A 22,122-nucleotide genomic window follows, 5' to 3' on the forward strand; every position below is an offset into this window, starting at 1 on the left:
GGCTGAGTGATGAGGGTACGAGCAGACAGAATGGGAGGGAGGCTGAGTGATGAGAGGGTACGAGCAGACAGAATGGAAGGGAGGCTGAGTGATGAGAGGGTACGAGCAGACTGAATGGAAGGGAGGCTGAGTGATGAGAGGGTAAAGGAGGGGAGAGAAATAGAGAAGGGAGGGGTGGAGCATACGGCCTAGTGGAAGTGGTTTCCATCCCTCCTGAAAGAGGGAGGGGGGGGAGAGGCAGTGGTAAGTTGGCTGGATGGAGAAAAGGCATAGAGACGGTTTGTATTTTCATGTAAAAGGAATCAATGAGCCAACTTATGGAAATAACCAGCCATTTTGCATAAATTGATGTGCTTTTGACAACACATGCTACTGTATTTACAACAAACACACCCACTCAGTCACTCTCAGCAGGTGTTAATGTAGGCAGTGAGAGAGACAGATGGAGAAGGTAAGAGATCACTAGAGTAACTGACTGGTACATATTAGTCAGCTGATGAGAATCCTTCCTGGGGAGGGAGGGAGAGGGAGATCCTCTACTGCAGCCATCTGCAGTAGAGGATCTATATATTTATTTTAGACAGGCGGCTCTCTGTTATTTTTGATGAGGTGTTATGCCTTATCTATTTGATGTGGGTTACATTCCTTTGCTTCCTGTTTTCAGTGTTGCATTAACAGTACAGTGTGCTTCCAGTTTCCAGTGTTGCGTTACCAGTACAGTATGTGCATATGTTACAGTATGTATTTTATTATAAACTGGGTGGTTTGAGCCCTGAATGCTGATTGGCTGACAGCCATGGTATATCAGACCGTATACCACATTTATGACAAAACATGTATTTTTACTGCTCTAATTATGTTGGTAGCCAGTTTATAATAGCAATAAGGCACCTCGGGAGTTTGTGTCGTGTCTAACAGCCCTTAGTCGTGATATATTGGCCATATACCACAGCCCCTCGTGCCTGTTTGCTTAATTATACTATGTTCTGTTGGTATGTCACAGGCTGGTGATGGTGATAAGATGTTGTCTAAATAAGGCGTGTTGCAGAACCTGTGATATGAATGTTTTTTTAAGCATTATTGTCATGGTGTATTTGTGTAGGGGTCAGAGTATGTGAGCTGAGCGGTCAGAAATCCCGCTCATAGCTCATGGAGTGGTGCTTGTGCATGTCCTTTCCAACCGCTCCGCTAAAAACTGCTCCTCAAAAAAATCTGACGCTCCAAATTCGCTCCATTCATTAAAATCACTCATCATTTGAAATAGGCTACATGTCGTTTTTAAAAAGCATATAAACACTAAATATTTCAGGATTCAGACAGGTTGCCTAAAAACGAACTAAAATGTATTATTTAGGCTATTTTATTTCAATTATTTTTAGGCCATAGCCTACAAAGAACTACATTGTGAAGCATTTGTGAGAGTGACACTCTAGGCTGGCAGTGACATTAAGCGCTCAGCATTTAAACAACATTTCGAAACATGAGTTTGGCCAGAGTTTGTGGCTTCAGGCTCATGCGATGGTGTCTGGAGAGCAGGCCAGCAGTAGTAGAGACTACCCTCTCAGCGCTTGGAGAGCAGGCCAGCAGTAGTAGAGACTACCCTCTCAACGCTTGGAGAGCAGGCCAGCAGTAGTAGAGACTACCCTCTCAGCGCTTGGAGAGCAGGCCAGCAGTGGAGACTACCCTCTCAGCGCTTGGAGAGCAGGCCAGCAGTGGAGACTACCCTCTCAGCGCTTGGAGAGCAGGCCAGCAGTAGAGACTACCCTCTCAGCGCTTGGAGAGCAGGCCAGCAGTAGAGACTACCCTCTCAGCGCTTGGAGAGCAGGCCAGCAGTAGAGACTACCCTCTCAACGCTTGGAGAGCAGGCCAGCAGTAGTAGAGACTACCCTCTCAGCGCTTGGAGAGCAGGCCAGCAGTAGTAGAGACTACCCTCTCAGCGCTTGGAGAGCAGGCCAGCAGTAGTAGAGACTACCCTCTCAGCGCTTGGAGAGCAGGCCAGCAGTAGAGACTACCCTCTCAACGCTTGGAGAGCAGGCCAGCAGTAGAGACTACCCTCTCAACGCTTGGAGAGCAGGCCAGCAGTGGAGACTACCCTCTCAACGCTTGGAGAGCAGGCCAGCAGTAGAGACTACCCTCTCAGCGCTTGGAGAGCAGGCCAGCAGTAGTAGAGACTACCCTCTCAGCGCTTGGAGAGCAGGCCAGCAGTAGTAGAGACTACCCTCTCAGCGCTTGGAGAGCAGGCCAGCAGTAGAGACTACCCTCTCAGCGCTTGGAGAGCAGGCCAGCAGTAGAGACTACCCTCTCAACGCTTGGAGAGCAGGCCAGCAGTGGAGACTACCCTCTCAACGCTTGGAGAGCAGGCCAGCAGTAGAGACTACCCTCTCAGCGCTTGGAGAGCAGGCCAGCAGTAGTAGAGACTACCCTCTCAGCGCTTGGAGAGCAGGCCAGCAGTAGTAGAGACTACCCTCTCAACGCTTGGAGAGCAGGCCAGCAGTAGAGACTACCCTCTCAGCGCTTGGAGAGCAGGCCAGCAGTAGAGACTACCCTCTCAGCGCTTGGAGAGAAGGCCAGCAGTAGTAGAGACTACCCTCTCAGCGCTTGGAGAGCAGGCCAGCAGTAGAGACTACCCTCTCAGCGCTTGGAGAGAAGGCCAGCAGTAGTAGAGACTACCCTCTCAGCGCTTGGAGAGCAGGCCAGTAGTAGAGACTACCCTCTCAGCGCTTGGAGAGAAGGCCAGCAGTAGTAGAGACTACCCTCTCAGCGCTTGGAGAGCAGGCCAGCAGTAGAGACTACCCTCTCAGCGCTTGGAGAGCAGGCCAGCAGTGGAGACTACCCTCTCAGCGCTTGGAGAGCAGGCCAGCAGTAGTAGAGACTACCCTCTCAGCGCTTGGAGAGCAGGCCAGCAGTAGAGACTACCCTCTCAGCGCTTGGAGAGCAGGCCAGCAGTAGAGACTACCCTCTCAACGCTTGGAGAGCAGGCCAGCAGTGGAGACTACCCTCTCAACGCTTGGAGAGCAGGCCAGCAGTAGAGACTACCCTCTCAGCGCTTGGAGAGCAGGCCAGCAGTAGTAGAGACTACCCTCTCAGCGCTTGGAGAGCAGGCCAGCAGTAGTAGAGACTACCCTCTCAGCGCTTGGAGAGCAGGCCAGCAGTAGAGACTACCCTCTCAGCGCTTGGAGAGCAGGCCAGCAGCAGTAGAGACTACCGTCTCAGCGCTTGGAGAGCAGGCCAGCAGTAGAGACTACCCTCTCAGCGCTTGGAGAGCAGGCCAGCAGTAGTAGAGACTACCCTCTCAGCGCTTGGAGAGCAGGCCAGCAGTAGTAGAGACTACCCTCTCAGCGCTTGGAGAGCAGGCCAGCAGTAGAGACTACCCTCTCAGCGCTTGGAGAGCAGGCCAGCAGCAGTAGAGACTACCGTCTCAGCGCTTGGAGAGCAGGCCAGCAGTGGAGACTACCCTCTCAGCGCTTGGAGAGCAGGCCAGCAGTAGAGACTACCCTCTCAGCGCTTGGAGAGCAGGCCAGCAGTAGAGACTACCCTCTCAGCGCTTGGAGAGCAGGCCAGCAGTGGAGACTACCCTCTCAGCGCTTGGAGAGCAGGCCAGCAGTGGAGACTACCCTCTCAGCGCTTGGAGAGCAGGCCAGCAGTGGAGACTACCCTCTCAGCGCTTGGAGAGCAGGCCAGCAGTGGAGACTACCCTCTCAGCGCTTGGAGAGCAGGCCAGCAGTGGAGACTACCCTCTCAGCGCTTGGAGAGCAGGCCAGCAGTAGAGACTACCCTCTCAGCGCTTGGAGAGCAGGCCAGCAGTAGAGACTACCCTCAGCGCTTGCAGAGCCACTGGGGATGCTAAACACCCATCGGGCCACTCTTACCAGGCTGGGCAGGGATATGTTTTATAATTTTTTTCTGTTGGTAGGCCTACGGGTTATTTTACCTAATATCCTTATCCAAACGGAAAGCTCCTTGAAAGAGGTAAAATACCAGGCATATTGGGCCAAAATCAATGATGGCCTATTGTATAGATAATAGAACAAATGAACAAAACTTTTAAGAGATCTGGTTTTTAGTTTAGAAATACTTTGCTACAGTGACACACTTAGCTAGCTACCCACCTGGTTCCTTTGTGTTTTAGCATGTGCACGTACTAAGTACACCATCATGCTTTTGGGATACCTATCTTTTCAGATTTCACAAGGATTCTTTATTTGTGGACACTACATTTCCTCCTCATCTTTGACTACCAATGCATGCTGCGTAAGGCATGCCCTGAGCTCGTGAAGTGAGCATTACTGGAGCGAAATTGGACCAGGCAAGAAGGCCAACACTCCAGCCTTTGGGGAAATTGGCGCCACGCTCCAGTCAAATTGAGCACGATCCATTGCTCGCTCCACTCCAGCTTTGCTCTGCTTGTAATATTCTGATAGGGGTATAGCATGTGCAGGCTTTCGCTCCAGCCCAACACTTACCACAACCTACATTTAGGCACCAAGTGTTATCAGGTGTGGTATAGCTCAGCTGGAACAAAAGCCGGCAGCTCTCCAGGATTACCGGATCATGACCAGAACATGACACTGAAACCAATAGAGGCCTAAACTACATGTTGAGACTGGGGCCTGCCGCCTACCTCGGGTACAGGAGAGGGAGATACTGCTAGGCCCGGGTGGCTGAGCTGGCTGACTAGTTGGCTGCACTGTCTGCAGCGGATGGCTTTCTGCTTGGCTGATTGGCAGGGATTATTAATGGGATTGGGACGTTTGTTGCTAAAGTGTCAGACAGGGCAGGATTAAAGTAACTGGAATCTCCAACCTATTCTAAAGCAATGAGCGGATTCTTGGCCTTTGTACTGTGAAGCTTGGTGGTGCTGACCTGACTGACAATCTGGCTCTGGGTTAATATCTGTGAGCCATGGGTGGTGTTAGCGCTTAGCGTTTAGCCAAATGTTAACATTTGCACCAGCTTCCAGGCTAATTAAGCTCCTAACCCTCTGCCAAGCGTCAGCATAAGCATCCAAGCTACTCTTGAGCCCTGTCATCTGCCCATTGCCCCCCCCCCCCCCCCCCATTGGGGTTTGTGACGGTACCAAACAGCAGAAGAATGGTGTGTGTGAGTGTAGAAGAGAGAAATGGGGGTGTAATGGTTCTTACTTTCAGCTTTGGACAAAGTGCAGGGGTTGGAGACAATCAAAGCCAGCTGAAAATGCTGCAGAGAGAGAATGCATGTCATTAAGGAGGGTTTCTATGCAGCGTTGGTTAGCATTTCACATGAAGTATACAAACATGTCTGGTCCCGCCAGGCTTACAAACAAGAGCTAAAGTATGACAGTGCAACGGACAGAGAGGACGTTCAAAGACGGGGTTGACCATGTGACTAGCCTCCACAACCCTGCTGCAGCGTCCGCCCCCCCGACAGACGGTTACTAGGAATAAGATGAATGGACATATGATGTGGTGAGATGGATGGATCGGAAAAGAATGAGGATATCCTGCAGGAATTCTGTGACAAAAATCTAGCAAGCGATGAGTGTCGATTAGGCTTGGGCAGTATCCTGTGTATTCCGGGGGTTTGGATATGGCAATGAGATGGTTTTTCAGTACCGTTGAAACCATTTCCTTTAAGTTTTTTTTTTTATATGTTTGAATATTTATAGTTACTTTTAAAGTAAATACATGCGGTCAACATGTGCAATTTGTTAGGAAATAAAGAAGATCTATGAAAAAAAGAAGATTGTGTTCTTAATTTCACGTCACAATTTTTCATTATGAAGCTTACCGGTAGTTCCCAGTGGTGGTGTATGTTTACAAGCACACCACAACGAGAGACCGGAGCCTTGCTAGTCACTCACTGTTGTGGTGTTTGTTTACAAGCACACCACAACGAGAGACCGGAGCCTTGCTAGTCACTCACTGTTGTGCAGCACTCGGCATGTGATCTAGTTACAGTATAGAGTTCACAACTAAATGTTTGCCAGTTAGATATCATAACTATCAAGATAACTGTCTAAAATGTGATAAATGCTCTGCAGTTGTGCATCTGGTTTGCTAATTTAGTAGCTAGTTAGATATCTAGCTAAGTGGTTAGCTTTTTTTCCAAATCAAGCTTCACTTGGTAACAGCAGAGAACCCCCTCCTAGATCAAGAGCCCTGTTTTCTGATATTTGTTTTGCGCAGCAAACTTTCAGTAGCATTTTTTTGTAACTTGTATAACTTTAAGAGCGGGGATGTCTATCCTACAAATAATTTAGGTCAGATACTTAAATGTTCAATGCGCTTGTTAGAATTTCAGTAGCATTACATGTACTTGTTGGCATTGCTAACCTTCGTTTGCAGATGTTCAGTGGTGTTTGACAATATCTCCCCTTGTGTTCAGTGCAGGTATTATGGAATATCCCGATATGGCATGAGGTCGGTATGAAGGTTTGACAATCTGTATGCTGCCCAAGCCTAATGTGGAGCAGAGTATGTGAGCAAAGCGTGGCCAATTTGACTGGAGTTTGGAGCGAGTTTCCGAAAGGCTGGAGCGTATGACTTCTCGCCCGCTACAATTTCCCTCCAGTATCACTCACTTCACGAGCTCAGGGCATGCCTAGCCCAGCATGCATTGGTGGTCTACTTGTGTACTGCTAAAGATTAAGAGGACCAAGAGCAAGAGAGGGAGTGTGGTGATGTAGTGTCCACAATTAAAGAATCATTGTGAAATCTGAAAAGACAAGTATCCCAAAAGCATGATGGTGTACTTAGTACATGCACATGCTATAATATAAAGGAATGAGGTGGGGAGCTAGCTAAGTGTGTCATTGTAGCAAAACAAAAAAATCAGATCTCTTAAAAGTTTCATTAGTTTTCGTTATATTATCTATACAATAGGCCGTCATTGATTTTGGCCCAATAGTTACCTCTCAAGGAGCTTTCTGTTTTGATAGGGTTATTTTACCTAAAGTCCTTTAAGCCCACCTACAGGAGAAAAAAAAACAAAAAAAAAACTACTAATCATCCCTGCCCAACCTGGAAAGAGTGACCAGAAGTGTGTTTAGCATTCTCAGTGGCTCTGCAAGCTCTGCTATTCTCCGCTGCTGGTCTGCTATTCAGGCACCATCGCATGAGCCTGAAGCCACAGACTCTGGCCACACTCATGTTTGTGAAAAATGATTCAAAGGCACTGTAGATAGAGCATAATAAGGCATTTTTCATTTCATTTGCAATTCATTCTAAGTCACAGTTTAGACTATAATGATTTAATACAACAAAATGTTGAAATACTGTAGCCTTGAGAAGGTAGAACCTTCCAGATGGAAGATCAACAATCTCCACAGAGGAGCTCTGGAGCTCTGTCAGTGACCATCGGGTTCTTGGTCACCTCCCTGACCAAGGCCCTTCTCCCGTGATTGCTCAGTTTGGCCGGGCGGCCAGCTCTAGGAAGAGTCTTGGTGGTTCCAAACTTCTTCCATTTAAGAATGATGGCCACTGTTTTCTTGAGGACCTTCAATGCTGCAGACGTTTTTTGGTACCCTTCCCCAGATCTGTGCCTCGATACAATCCTATCTTGGAGATCTACGGACAATTCATTCGACCTCATGGCTTGGTTTTTGCTCTGACATGCACTGTCAACTGTGGGACCTTTATATAGACAGGTTTGTGCCTTTCCAAATCATGTCCATTCAATTGAATTTACCACAGGTGGACTCCATTCATATTGTAGAAACATCTCAAGGATTATCAATGAAAACAGGATGCACCTGAGCTCAATTTTGAGTCTCATAGCAAAGGGTCTGAATGGTTATGTAAATAAGGTATTTGTTTCTTATTTTAAATACATTTCCAAAGAATGTCTAAAACCTGTTTTTGCTTTGTCATGATGGTGTATTGTGTGTAGATTAATGAGGAAAACAATGAATTTAATCCATTTTAGGACAAGGCTGTAACTTAACAAAAGGGGGAAAAAGTCAAGTGGTCTGAATACTTTCGAATGTATTATATGTAGAGCAGACAATTGACTACTCATATTCCACATCAATCTGAACTTGCAATATTGGGTTACATTACCTTATGTGCCCCTCCCCCCATAATTACTATTCACTGTTTGAGATCAGGGTGTGTCAAAATATCTATAGATTTAACAACTTTTGCAGTAAAATATTTTTACACAACCATCCATTTCATATATGGGTGACCTTGGTGGTGTTTTGTTATACAGTGGGGGGAAAAAAGGATTTGATCCCCTGCTGATTTTGTGTGTTTGCCCACTGACAAAGAAATGATCAGTGTATAATTTTAATGGTAGGTTTATTTGAACAGTGAGAGACAGAATAACAACAAAAATATCCAGAAAAACTCATGTCAAAAATGTTATAAAACTATTTGCATTTTAATGAGGGAAATAAGTATTTGACCCCTCTGCAAAACATGACTTAGTACTTGGTGGCAAAACCCTTGTTGGCAATCATAGAGGTCAGACGTTTCTTGTAGTTGGCCACCAGGTTTGCACACATCTCAGGAGGGATTTTGTCCCACTCCTCTTTGCAGATCTCCAAGTCATTAAGGTTTCGAGGCTGACGTTTGGCAACTCGAACCTTCAGCTCCCTCCACAGATTTTCTATGGGATTAAGGTCTGGAGACTGGCTAGGCCCCTCCAGGACCTTAATGTGCTTCTTCTTGAGCCACTCCTTTGTTGCCTTGGCCGTGTGTTTTGGGTCATTGTCATGCTGGAATACCCATCCACGACCCATTTTCAATGCCCTGGCTGAGGGAAGGAGGTTCTCACCCAAGATTTGATAGTACATGGCCCCGTCAAATGACGCGGTGAAGTTGTCCTGTCCCCTTAGCAGAAAAACACCCCCAAAGCGTAATGTTTCCACCTCCATGTTTGACGGTGGAGGTGTGTAAACATTATTCAAGTTGCCAGTGATTCCATGTCTATGTACATAGGGCAGCAGCCTCTAGGTGCAGGGTTGAGTTGCCGGGTGGAAGCCGGCTAGTGATTGCTATTTAAGTCTGATGCCCATGAGATAGAAGCTGTTTTTCAGTCCCTTGGTCCCAGCTTTGATGCACCTGTACTGACCTCGCCTTCTGGATGATAGTGGGGTGAACAGGCCGTGGCTGCCTCTGCTGTTTCCTGAAGTCCACTATCAGCTCCTTTGTTTTGTTGACGTCTAGAGAGAGGTTATTTTCCTGGCCTCACTCTGTCAAGGCCCTCACCTTTTTCCTGTTGGCTGTCTCGTCGTTGTTGGTAATCAGGCCTACTAACGTTCTCATTTGCAAACTTGATGGTTGATTTGGAAGTGTGCGTGGAAGTGTTCAGTCATGGGTGAACAGGGAGTACAGGAGGGGGCTAAGCACGCAACTTTGTGGGTCCCCTGTGTTGAGGATCAGCGAAGTGGAGATGTTGTTCCCTACCTTCACCACCTGGGGGGCGGCCCGTCAGGAGTCCAGGACCCAGTTGCACAGGGCTGGGTTCAGACCCAGTGCCCCGAGCTTAATGATGTGCTTGGTGGGTACTATGGTGTTGAAGGCTGAGCTGCAGTCAATGAACAGCATTTTGATGTAGGTATTCGTCTTGTCCAGATGGGATAGGGCAGTCTGCAGTGCAATGGCGTTGTCTGTGGATCTTTTGGGGCGTTAAGCAAATTGAAGTGGGTCTATTGTGTCATGTAAGGTGGCGTTGATATGATCCAAACCAGCCTCTCAAAGCACTTCGTGATGACAGAAGTGAGTGCTACAGGGCGATAGTTCAGTTACCTTTGATTTCTTGGGTACAGGAACAATGATGGACATCTTGAAGCATGTGGGGACAGCAGACTGGGATAGGGAGAGATTGAATATGTTTGTAAACACTCCAGCCAGCTGGTCTGCGCATGCTCTGAGGACTCTAGGTTTTGAGTAGGTTTTAATAGTCACCATGGGAACAACATACCCTATACACACATCCAGTCCCATTCAGGTCTACACACACTAGACTAGGGGAGTTGGGAAAATGACATGTTCTAAGTCAGGGCTCTCCAACCCTTTCCCTGGAGAGCTACCCTCCTGTATATTTTCACTCCAACCCTTTCCCTGGAGAGCTACCCTCCTGTATATTTTCACTCCAACACTTTCCCTGGAGAGCTACCCTCCTGTATATTTTCACTCCAACCCTTTCCCTGGAGAGCTACCCTCCTGTATATTTTCACTCCAACCCTTTCCCTGGAGAGCTACCCTCCTGTATATTTTCACTCCAACACTTTCCCTGGAGAGCTACCCTCCTGTATATTTTCACTCCAACCCTTTCCCTGGAGAGAGACCCTGCTGTAGGTTTTCACTCCAACCCCAGTTGTAACTGACCTGATTCAGCTTATCAACTAGCTAATTATTAGATTTGGGTGTGCTATATTCGGGTTGGAAAACCCCCCTGCAGGACGGTAGCTCTCCAGGAACAGGGTTGGAGAGCCTGGTTGTAAGGCCGTGTGCATCCGCAGAGAGTTGGGTCTGCTGTTGAGGAGACACTGCAGCAGAGTTGTGGAGGCTAGTCACATGGTCAACCCCGTCTTTGAACGTCCTCTCTGTCCGTTGCACTGTCATACTTTAGCTCTTGTTTGTAAGCCTGGCGGGACCAGACATGTTTGTATACTTCATGTGAAATGCTAACCAACGCTGCATAGAAACCCTCCTTAATGACATGCATTCTCTCTCTGCAGCATTTTCAGCTGGCTTTGATTGGCTCCAACCCCTGCACTTTGTCCAAAGCTGAAAGTAAGAACCATTACACCCCCATGTCGCTCTTCTACACTCACACACACCATTCTTCTGCTGTTTGGTACTGTCACTGAAACCCCAATGAATTCCCCTTCCTGTTTTTTCCCCAGCATGTGGAGTTGTGTACTCACTAGCTATGTGAGATGATGCATTATCCATAATGACAGTGTCAGGTTGACTTGGTCATTTGTCAGTATTAACCACGTAAAGGAAAGGGCACAGAACGCTGTCTGGATATTTTTATCATTTCATTATTTACTCCCGGTTGCCGTGCAATTTCCCCATGGTCTGTACGCCTGACCCTGGGGTTTTCAAGGCGACACACACACTCATTCCGACCACCTTCCTGAGATTGAGTTGCCTAGGAGACCATATTAGAAGGGATCGGCAGAGCTCAGACTAGAGCTCAGACTCTGCCACACGTACACTTACATGTGAGCAGTTTTATGCACACACACACACACACACACACACATTGGAGACCTAACCTCTCTCCCATCTGTAGCCACACACCATGCAGACCCCTTCCTTCTGCACCCAGGGGAGTCAGAGGCAGTGCCACAGGGGAGTCAGAGGCAGTGCCACAGGGGAGTCAGAGGCAGTGCCACAGGGGAGTCAGAGGCAGTGCCACAGGGGAGTCAGAGGCAGTGCCACAGGGGAGTCAGAGGCAGTGCCACAGGGGAGTCAGAGGCAGTGCCACAGGGGAGTCAGAGGCAGTGCCACAGGGGAGTCAGAGGCAGTGCATGGATTTATTTGCCATAGCCCTCTCTGTAAAAACACGTTTTTCTCCATTTCATGAATTTCTACCAGCTGGAGCTTCTGTTTGGTTTCATCACTAAGGGGAAATGTGAGAGCACACTATGTAAGTAATCTCCAGTCCTTTGTGTCAGTTTGTAACTCTCTCTTTCTATTTACAGTCCAGTTCCACATCGCTCATTTATATGAGATTCAGGTAAGAAATCCTTCCTTATTTCCCCTTTTTCTCTGGTGCTGGTAGTGAAGTCTGCGGTGAAGTCTGCTGTACATATTTCTTGGTGGATAGGTTGAGTTGACCTCATAGAATATAGATCTTCTCATGACCTAGTATCACTATATACCTTATCATATAGCCTATCTTGTAATCCATTATCAGTTGTTGTCATTACTCCTAAAAGGGAAGTTAGCTGTGGTCTGTTTACCTTGTGGTCTGCACAAACCGTTATTTCTTTGTCCTCTGTGACAGCAGGAAGTAGGCATATACAAACTGAAACAAGGCAACAGTAAACATGAATGATGCAGCCCTCCCCTCCCTTGGGCCTGTTAGTGACAACTAGAAACATGAACAACATTTATTGTCAACTGTATCTGTATGGAATTAAAGTACCTATACATAGTCTAGTAGATATACATAGTTCAACAACAAATAGTTTCAAATGTCCATGGTTAATGAGGTGTTTTAGGGGCGAACATGGTTATTTTCTGAATAGTAGACATGTTCAATTGGTTAAGACAGCTACTGCTTGTCAACACCTTGCTGTTGGTCCCTGAAACACACTGTGGTGACAGCAAGCCATAGGACGGCTACCTGCCCTGCTGCTTTTAGCCGTTCGTGGTGTGTCCAAAGCTTTAGAATGAGTTGAATTTCAGATGTACAGTTGGTAGGACTAGTTTTAATCAGCCTTTGAAACATATATTGACTCCTCATGGCTGTTGTCCCTCTGCAGCAGACATATGGTGAGCAATATGTTTGGAATATCGAATCGCAGTAAAATCTCAGTATTGAATCGCAATACATATAAACTCAGCAAAAAAAGAAATGTCCGTTTTTCAGGACCCTGTCTTTGAAATATAATTCGTAAAAATCCAAATAACTTCACAGATCTTCATTGTAAAGGGTTTAAGCACTTTCCCATGCTTGTTCAATGAACCATAAACAATTAATGAACATGTAACTGTGGAACGGTCGTTAAGACAAGAACAGCTTACAGACGGTAGGCAATTAAGGTCACAGTTATGAAAACTTAGGACGCTAAAGAGGCCTTTCTACTGACTCTGGAAAAACACCAAAAGGAAGATGCCCAGGGTCCCTGCCCATCTGTGTGAACGTTCCTTAGGCATGCTGCAAGGAGGCATGAGGACTGCAGAGGTGGCCAGGACAATAAATTGCAATGTCCGTACTGTGAGACGCCTAAGACAGCGTTACAGGGAGACAGGACGGACAGCTGATCATCCCTGCAGTAGCAGACCACGTGTAACAACACCTGTACAGGGTCGGTACATCCGAACATCACACCTGCGGGACAGGTACAGGATGGCAGCAACAAATGCCCGAGTTACTCCAGGAACGCACAATCCCTCCATCAGTGCTCAGACTGTCCGCAATAGACTGAGAGAGGCTGGACTGAGGGCTTGTAGGCCTGTTGTAAGGCAGGTCTTCATCAAACGTCACCGGCAACAACGTCGCCTATGGGCACAAACCCACCGTCGCTGAACCAGATAGGACTGGCAAAAAGTGCTCTTCACTGACGAGTCGCGGTTTTGTCTCACCAGGGGTGATGGTCGGATTCTCATTTATCATCGATGGAATGAGCGTTACACCGAGGCCTGTACTCTGGAGCGGGATCGATTTGGAGGTCCGTCATGGTCTGGGGTGACTGTGTCACAGCATCATCGGACTGAGCTTGTTGTCATTGCAGGCAATCTCAATGCTGTGCGTTACAGGGAAGACATCCTCCTCCCTCATATGGTACCCTTCCTGCAGGCTCATCCTGACATGACCCTCCAGCATGACAATGCCACCACGCACAGAACGAGCAGTATGGCTGATTTCCTGCAAGACAGGAATTTCAGTGTTCTGCCATGGCCAGCGAAGAGCCCGGATCTCAATCCCATTGAGCATGTCTGGGACCTATTGGATCGGAGGTTGAGGGCTAGGGCCATTCCCCCCAGAAATGTCCGGGAACTTGCAGGTGACTTGGTGGAAGAGTGGGGTAACATCTCACAGCAAGAACCTTCAAATCGGGTGCAGTCCATGAGGAGGAGATGCACTGCAGTATTTAATGCAGCTGTTGGCCACACCAGATACTGACTTTCTTTTGGTTTGACACCACCCTTTGTTAACCTGTTGGGGATAGGGGGCAGTATTTGCACGGCCGGATAAAAAACGTACCCGATTTAATCTGGTTACTACTCCTGCCCAGTAATATATGCATATAATTGGCTTTGGATAGAAAACACCCTAAAGTTTCTAAAACTGTTTGAATGGTGTCTGTGAGTATAACAGAACTCATATGGCAGGCCAAAACCTGAGAAGATTCTGAACAGGAAGTGGCCTGTCTGACAAGTTCTTGTTCATCTTGGCTCTTTTTATTGAAGACTGAGGATCTTTGCTGTAACGTGACACTTCCTACGGCTCCCATAAGCTCTCAGAGCCCGGGAAAAGCTGAATGACGTAATTCAATGCCCAGGCTGAAACACACTAGCTCGTTTGGCAAGTGCTCTATCAGACGGCCATTAGACGAGGCTCGTGCATGAGGGGATAGCATGCTTTTACTTTTTCTCTCGTTGAATGTAAACAGGCTTTGCCGGTCGGAATATTATCGCTTTTTTATGAGAAAAGTGGCATAAAAATTGATTTTAAACAGCGGTTGACATGCTTCGAAGTACGGTAATGGAATATTTAGAAATGTTTTGTCACGAAATGCGCAATGCTCGTAACCCTTATTTACCCTTCGGATAGTGTCTTGAACGCACGAACAAAACGCCGCTGTTGGAACATAACTATGGATTATTTGGGACCAAACCAACATTTGTTATAGAAGTAGAAGTCCTGGGAGTGCATTCTGACGAAGACAGCAAAGGTAATAACATTTTTCTTATAGTAAATCTGACTTTGGTGAATGCTAAACTTGCTGGGTGTCTAAATAGCTAGCCCTGTGATGCCGGACTATCTACTTAGAATATTGCAAAATGTGCTTTCACCGAAAAGCTATTTTAAAATCGGACATTTCGAGTGCATAGAGGAGTTCTGTATCTATAATTCTTAAAATAATTATGTTTTTTGTGAACGTTTATCGTGAGTAATTTAGTAAATTCACCGGAAGTGTTCGGTGGGAATGCTAGTCACCTGCTAATGTAAAAAGCTGGTTTTTGATATAAATATGAACTTGATTAAACAGACATGCATGTATTGTATAACATAATGTCCTAAGATTGTCATCTGATGAAGATCATCAAAGGTTAGTGCTGCATTTAGCTGTGGTTTGGGTTTATGTGACATTATATGCTAGCTTGAAAAATGGGTGTCTGATTATTTCTGGCTGTGTACTCTGCTGACATAATCTAATGTTTTGCTTTCGTTGTAAAGCCTTTTTGAAATCGGACAGTGTGGTTAGATTAACGAGACTCTTGTCTTTAAAATGCTGTAAAATAGTCATATGTTTGAGAAATTGAAGTAATAGCATTTCTAAGGTATTTGAATATCGCGCCACGGGATTCAACTGGCTGCGTCCCACCTAGCCCAGAGAGGTTAAGGGGCACATTATTTCATTTCTGTTAGTCACATGTCTGTGGAACATGTCCAGTTTATAGCTTAGTTGTTGAATCTTATGTTCATACCAATATTTACACATGTTAAGTTTGCTGAAAATAAACGTAGTTGACAGTGAGAGGATGTTTCTTTTTTTGCTGCGTTTAGAATTGTGAGAATCGCAATGCGTATCTTATCGTGATAATATCGTATTGTAAGGTCCCTGGCAAATCCCAGGCCTATTAATACACTTATTTTCCAATGGGATGTATTGGAAAGGTAAACACCACCTCACGTTGAGATGTAGTGACTGGTAATGGTTGGTGCATTAGATCCTGGTGGTTGGGGGGCTGTGTGTACAACTGGGTTTGATTACCCTGGTTTTTATAACCAGACAGGAAGAGCCCAAAGCCAGACTGCTTTATGGCAGTGTGTGTGTGTGTGTGTGTGTGTGTGTGTGTGTGTGTGTGTGTGTGTGTGTGTGTGTGTGTGTGTGTATCAGGGCCTTTACGGCTACAGACATGGAGGTGCTTCGACTTGGTGATGGCTGAGTAAGAGCAGATGAGAACAGAGACCTCCAGACTACACACAACCGGATCAGACCCAATATCAATGAGAATAATTAACAAGTCTCAGAGTGTGCTTTTCAGGGTTACCCAGATACAAAACAGCACTGAAGGTGGGATAATACACACACACACACACACACACACTTTTCCACAAGCACATGGAGTAGCTAGCCAAATACAAAAAGTAGCCAGCCAGGCTCCCCGGACAAGCTCTATTTTGGTGTCCTCTGGTACATTCTAATGTATTTTTAACCAGCAACTGGTTTAAAAAAAAAAAAAGGTGTCCTCTGGTACATTCTAATGTATTTTTAACCAGCAACTATCAGGAAATAACACTGAATTTTTAAAAAGTCACACTTTTACAGTGTTAGTTTCATTAACTGTTGTACAATATGATATAAAACCCCAGACAAACATCATTTCTACTGCCGACTTCCACAGGATTCAAGCTTCCTTTTTAAGAGGCACTTTCTCAGCTTCCTGCAATACAGGTATGATTGAAGAATGAAGCAGGTCTTAACTTTTTTTAAACAATTCAATCTGTTTTCTTTTATCATATTTCAAATCAAAATCCAATAACATTTTATTTTGTCACATGCTTTGTTAACAACATGTATAGAGTAACAGTGAAATGCTTACGATCCCTTCCCAACAAAGAAACATTTTATAGAAAAATGATAACACAAGAAATAAATGGAAAAATGATAACACAAGAATTAAATACAAAATTAGTAACAATAACTTGGCTATATACACGGGGTACCAGTACCGAGTCGATGTGCAGGTGTACAAGGTAATTGAGGTAGATATGTACATAGACAGTGTCTTCAGAAAGTATTCACTCCCCTTGACTTTTTCCAAATTTTCTTGTGTTACAGTACGTGTCAAACTCTGTCTGTTACAACAAAAGTGTCTGTGGGTTTTCGCTCCTCCCTTGTTCTTGATTGATGAAATGAGGTCACTAATTAGTAAGGAACTCCCCTCACCTGGTTGTCTGTCTTAATTAAAAGGAAAAAAACTAACCCCGCAGACACTAGACCCTCCATGGAATGAGTTTGTCGTCCCTGTGTTACAGCCTGAATTTAAAATGTATTAAATTGATGTTGCGGGAGAGGTTGTTGTCCTGGCACCACACTGCCAGGTCTCTGACTTCCCTGTATGCTCTCTCATCGTCTTCAGTAATCAGGCCTACTACCGTTGTCGTCTGCCAACTTAATGATGTTGTGGGTGTACAGGAGGGGGACTAAGCACCCACCCCTGAGGGGCCCCCGTGGCAATCTCAATGCTTAATGGGTCAGCGTGGTGGATGTGTTGTTGCCTATTGTCACCAACCTGGGGGGCCTTTAGGAAGTCCAGGATTCAGTTGCAGAGGGAGGTGTTTTTTTTTCTCCCCCACGGTCCTTAGCTTAGTAATGAGCTTGGAGGGCATGTAGGTGTTCCTTTCGTCCAGGTGAGAAAGGGCATTGTGGAGTGCAATAGAGATTGTGTCATCTGTGGATCTGTTGGGGCGGTAAGCAAATTGTTGTGTGTCTGGGATGATGGTGTAGAAGATGTGAGCCATGATCAGCCTTTCAAAGCATGTCATGGCTACAGATGTGAGTGCTACAGGGCGATAGTCATTTAGACAGGTTACCTTGGCATTCTTGAGCACAGAGACAATGGTGGTCTGCTTAAAACATGTAGGTATTACAGACTGGGTCAGGGAGAGGTTGAAAAAGTCATTGTAGATACTTGCCAGCTGGTCAGCGCATGCGCTGAGTACGAGTCCTGGTATCCCCTTCTGCCTTGTGAATGTTGACCTGTTTAAAGGTCTTACTCACATCGGCTACAGAGAGTTTGATCACACAGTCATCCGGAACAGCTGGTGCATAGTTCAATGTTGCTTGCCTTGAAGCCAACATAGAAGGTATTTAGCTTGTCTTGTAGGCTCACATCACTGGACTACTTGTGGCTGGGTTTCCCTTTGTAATCCATGATAGTTTGCAAGCCCTGCCACATCAGTGTCCCGCTCATTGAAAGCACCAGCTCTAGCCTTTAGTGCTCCCGAGTGGCACAGCGATCTAAGGCACTGCATCTCAATGCAAGAGGCGTCACCACAGTCCCTGGTTTGAATCCAGGCTGTATCACATCCGGCCGTGATTGGGAGTCCCATAGGGCGGCACACAATTGGCCCAGCATTGTCCGGGGTAAGCACTTATTAATGAAGCCGGTGACTGATGTGATTAACTCCTCAATGCCATCGAATCAATCCCGGAACATATTTCAGTCTGCTACTTCCTGTTTGAGTTTTTGCTTGTAAGCAGGAATCAGGAGGATGGAGTTATGGTCAGATTTGCCAAATGGAGGGTGAGGGAGAGCTTTGAATGCGTCTGATTGATAGTGCCGTAAAGGTGATCTAGAGTTTTTTTTCGCATCTAGTTGGACAGGTGACGTTGGTAGAAATTGGGTAAAGCGGATTTCAGTTTTCCTGCATTAAAGCCGCCGGCCACTAGGAGTGCCTCCTCTGGGTGAGTATTTTCTTGTTTGCTTATGGCCCTATACATCTCATTGAGTGTCACCTTAGTGCCAGCATCGGTTTTTGGCAGTAAAACGGCTACAAACAATAGATTAAATTATCTTTCTAGATAGTGAGGTCTACAGCTTATCATGAGGTATTCTGTCTCAGGTGAGCAGAACCTCGAGACTTCCTTAATATTAGAGATGGTGCACCAGCTGTTGTTAACAAAGAGACACACCCCTTCTGAGCTTCCCTGATGCAGCTGTTCTGTCCTGCTGATGTATAGAAAAACCAGCTAGATTTTTTAAAAATCTTTTATACTATGTCCTTGTTCAGCCACGACCTGGAGAAACCTAGGATATTACAGCTCTTCAGATCACGTTGATAGGATGGACTCGAACGGAGCTGATCCAGTTTACTCTCCAGTGATTGCATGTTCGCCAATAGTAGAGGCGAATTATCCACACTGCGACATTGTCTCGTTAGTTATCCCGCTCGGTGGTCTCTATAGCGATGTCTCCTCCTTTGAGTGTCAGTGTTTTGGGCCTGGTCTGCGATAATCAATGTCCTTTGCCTCCAACTCATCGAAGTAGAAGTTCTTGTCTAAATGGAGGTCTGGTGATAACTGTCCTGATGTCCAGAAGCTCTTTTCAGTCATAGAAACAAGTTACCATCAGCGCCGAAAATACACAAAATGGCACAATTGGTCAGGACCCCGTAAAATGGTCGCCATTCCCTCCTGCGCCATTATCCCATTTTGGACCACAGTGAGGCTCTCTCCACTACCCTACCTATTGTTCTTGCAGTAAGGAGTATCCACCATCTTTATTGAATGTTTTCATAATTTAGCTGCAGATAATTGCCAAAAAGCCTACCAGTATGAAAATTAGGGAGCCAAATGAACAGCTCTCTAACCGAGACAATTCAGTAGGCTACTGACGAGTCACTCACTTCAATGTCACTTTCTGGCAAGTCCGGATGGACTTCATATCGATAAATGCAAACAAGATCTTTACAGTACTTGTCTGAATGCGATACCATGGACATATAACTAGGTTGTATGATTTATGAATGGAAATGATATGAGATCGACTTTATTCAGTCAGTTCGACAACTTATAAACTAGTCAAGCTTGCTGTTTTGTCAATCAAAGCACAGTAAATAGTATGGGTGTGCCGACATGGCCTACTCGTAATCGTATCCATAAATTGACAGTTGATAATGGGATGGAATAATACTTTTTGAATGAAAATAACAGAAGTGTTTTAATATGCTTAAGTAGATGTTGGCAAAAATAACTACGTGCCCATTTTAACTGCTACAGATTTTGAGCAGGGTGCGCGTGTGTGTGCGCGTGTGTGTGCGCGTGTGTGTGTGTGCGCGTGTGTGTGTGCGCGTGTGTGTGCGCGCGCGTGTGTGTGTGTGCGCGCGCGTGTGTGTGTGTGTGTGTGTCCTCAACTTGCAGCCGGGAGCCAAGTTTGCTGTCACTCAGTCAGAATGTGCATCACTTTTTCATATTTTTCCCTACCCATGCCTCGCTTGTTAGATATTATGCAAAATGACGGCTTGATAGCAAACGTCCTTCGGCATGTGATTTACTATGGGAACAGGCAGCGGCAATCTAAATGATCAAACCGAAAACATGCAAGGGAAAACTGATTGGGTGAAATTATGAAGCGAGCGGATGGAGAAATACAACTTCACTCTATCCAATCAGAGCAGCAGGATCAACATACAGCCCGTCCTTCTCTTTACAGACAGCCACATGACTGACTGACATGAGAAAGATGTGTGCTGGCACCCGAAAATGTATTTCTTTTTAAAAATAATCACATCCTAGTCGTATACAGTAAATTGCCCACATCCGTTAAGATGCTTGTTTTGTCCGACTATTTGGCACACCGTTAGTAAATAACCTATACACCACCACGTGGCATTCAGAAAGTATTCACACCCCTCGACTTTTGTTACTTTACAGCCATATTCTAAAATGGAAGAAATAGTTTGTTTTCCCTCATCAATCTACACAAAATAACTCATAATGACAAAGCAATTTTTTAAACGAAATCAGATTAACATAAGTATTCAGACCCTTTACACAGTACTTCATTGAAGCACCTTTGGCAGCGATTACAGCCTTGAGTCTTATTATGACGCTACAAGCTTGGTACACCTGTATTTGTGGAGTTTCTCCCATTCTTCTCTGCAGATCCTCTCAAGCTCTGTCAGGTTGGATGGGGAGCATCGCTACACAGCTATTTTCAGGTCTCTCTAGAGATGTTAGATCAGGTTCAAGTCCGGGCTCTGGCTATTATGTACCCTACTCAGGGGGAGTGGTCAAGTTAAACCCAGCCTCACTGTGTATCAATGCTACAGTAGGTGTCTTTCTAGCTTTCTATCAACCGTAGCTAGCATATTTTATGTTCACTATTAAAGGTTTACTTTTGTAAATTACTTTTTCTAAAATAAGCTCAGCAAGTAGATTGATGGGCACCTGTTTTTGCTCTGAACAGCTGACGTGTGCTGTGTGAAGGCATCAACTCATGTACTGCTCCAGATGTTGTGACTAGTGATGCTAGCGCGTGCTGTGTGAAGGCATCAACTCATGTACTGCTCCAGATGTTGTGACTAGTGGCAGCGTGGTGGTGCTTGAATGAACGGCCAGTCATGTTGCTTAAATTCAAATGGCATGAAATTTACACATGTAGTCTTAAATGTTTCTTCAATGTTTTTAATGATAGACTGTGACAGAGCAGGTAAATGTTGAACTGGAATGCAAAAACACTTCTGCACTTGGCGGTCCCGTTCTGTGGGCTTGTGTGGCCTACCATTCCGTGGCTGAGACGTTGTTGCTCCTAGACGTTCCCACTTCACAATAACAGTACTTACAGTTGACCGGGCAGCTCTAGCAGGGCAGAAATTTGATGAACTGACTTGTTGGAAAGGTGGCATCCTATGACGTTGTTACGTTCTACTGCCAATGTTTGTATATGGAGATGGCATGGCTTTGTGCTCGATTTTTATACACCTGTCAGCAATGGGTGTGGCTGAAATAGCCGAATCCACTAATTTGAAGGGGTGTCCACATACTTTTAGCCTGTAGTGTATCTGGGAGTGGTCTGAGGTGTCCAAACTTCTTAGTTACTGACCAGTGAGACCATAAAACACACTGACTCTTCGGTCTGGCTTAAACATCCTTCCTCTCTCTCTTTTCCTTCCCCTCTCTATCACTCTCTTTCCCCCACTGTCATTCGGCAGAAGAAATTCAGAGCAGCAAAAGAAGCGTATGAGAGTTTACTACAGACAGAGAATCTACCTGCACAGGTGAAGGCTGCTACACTGCAGCAACTAGGTAAGTCCTCCTCTCTCCTATGTACCACTGCATCAAAGACGATACATTTGGGCCTACTTGTTACAAGCAATATGTCACTTGTTGACATGTCCTTTTGGTAACGTTAACCTATCATTTTCTTTGCGTCTTGTTGAAAATATATCCTAGTTTGTTCTTGAAGGTTCTATTTGAAAAGTGCAGTCTTTTACATGTTATGTATAAAAAGTGTTGAACTTTCTAGAGCAGTGTCTATAGGTGTGGTGTTTTAGTCGTCAGTTACTTTACCACATGCCTCTAGTACTTTGTATTTTATTTTTTATGATTTATAAAATATATTTTTATTTTATAAACAATAGAAAACATACACACAAACATTACTGCATCACACCTGCCCATATCCACTAGCCCTATCTCCAGCACCCTAATACATTTCTTCCACATGTCCTCAAACTGCACCATTTGTTGCTGATGGTACTAATATGTATAAGGCTGATAAC

At 45.5% G+C, this 22,122-nt stretch overlaps 1 protein-coding gene across 8 annotated transcripts in view; it reads left to right on the forward strand.

Moving 5' to 3' along the window:
• Positions 1-22,122, forward strand: part of LOC115161303 (lysine-specific demethylase 6A) — a 99,467-nt gene that overhangs the window by 34,798 nt on the left and 42,547 nt on the right. For 6 of the 8 annotated variants that reach the window (XM_029712173.1, XM_029712175.1, XM_029712180.1 and 3 more), the window contains 3 exons: positions 10,664-10,718; positions 11,639-11,673; positions 21,553-21,646. In XM_029712173.1, the coding sequence (XP_029568033.1) occupies positions 10,664-10,718; positions 11,639-11,673; positions 21,553-21,646 (184 nt within the window). The remainder of the gene's footprint in view (positions 1-10,663; positions 10,719-11,638; positions 11,674-21,552; positions 21,647-22,122) is intronic. The other 2 variants (XM_029712177.1, XM_029712179.1) reach the window with 1 other exon arrangement.

Source organism: Salmo trutta, chromosome 24, assembly GCF_901001165.1.
Source record: "Salmo trutta chromosome 24, fSalTru1.1, whole genome shotgun sequence".
NCBI lineage: Eukaryota > Metazoa > Chordata > Actinopteri > Salmoniformes > Salmonidae > Salmo > Salmo trutta.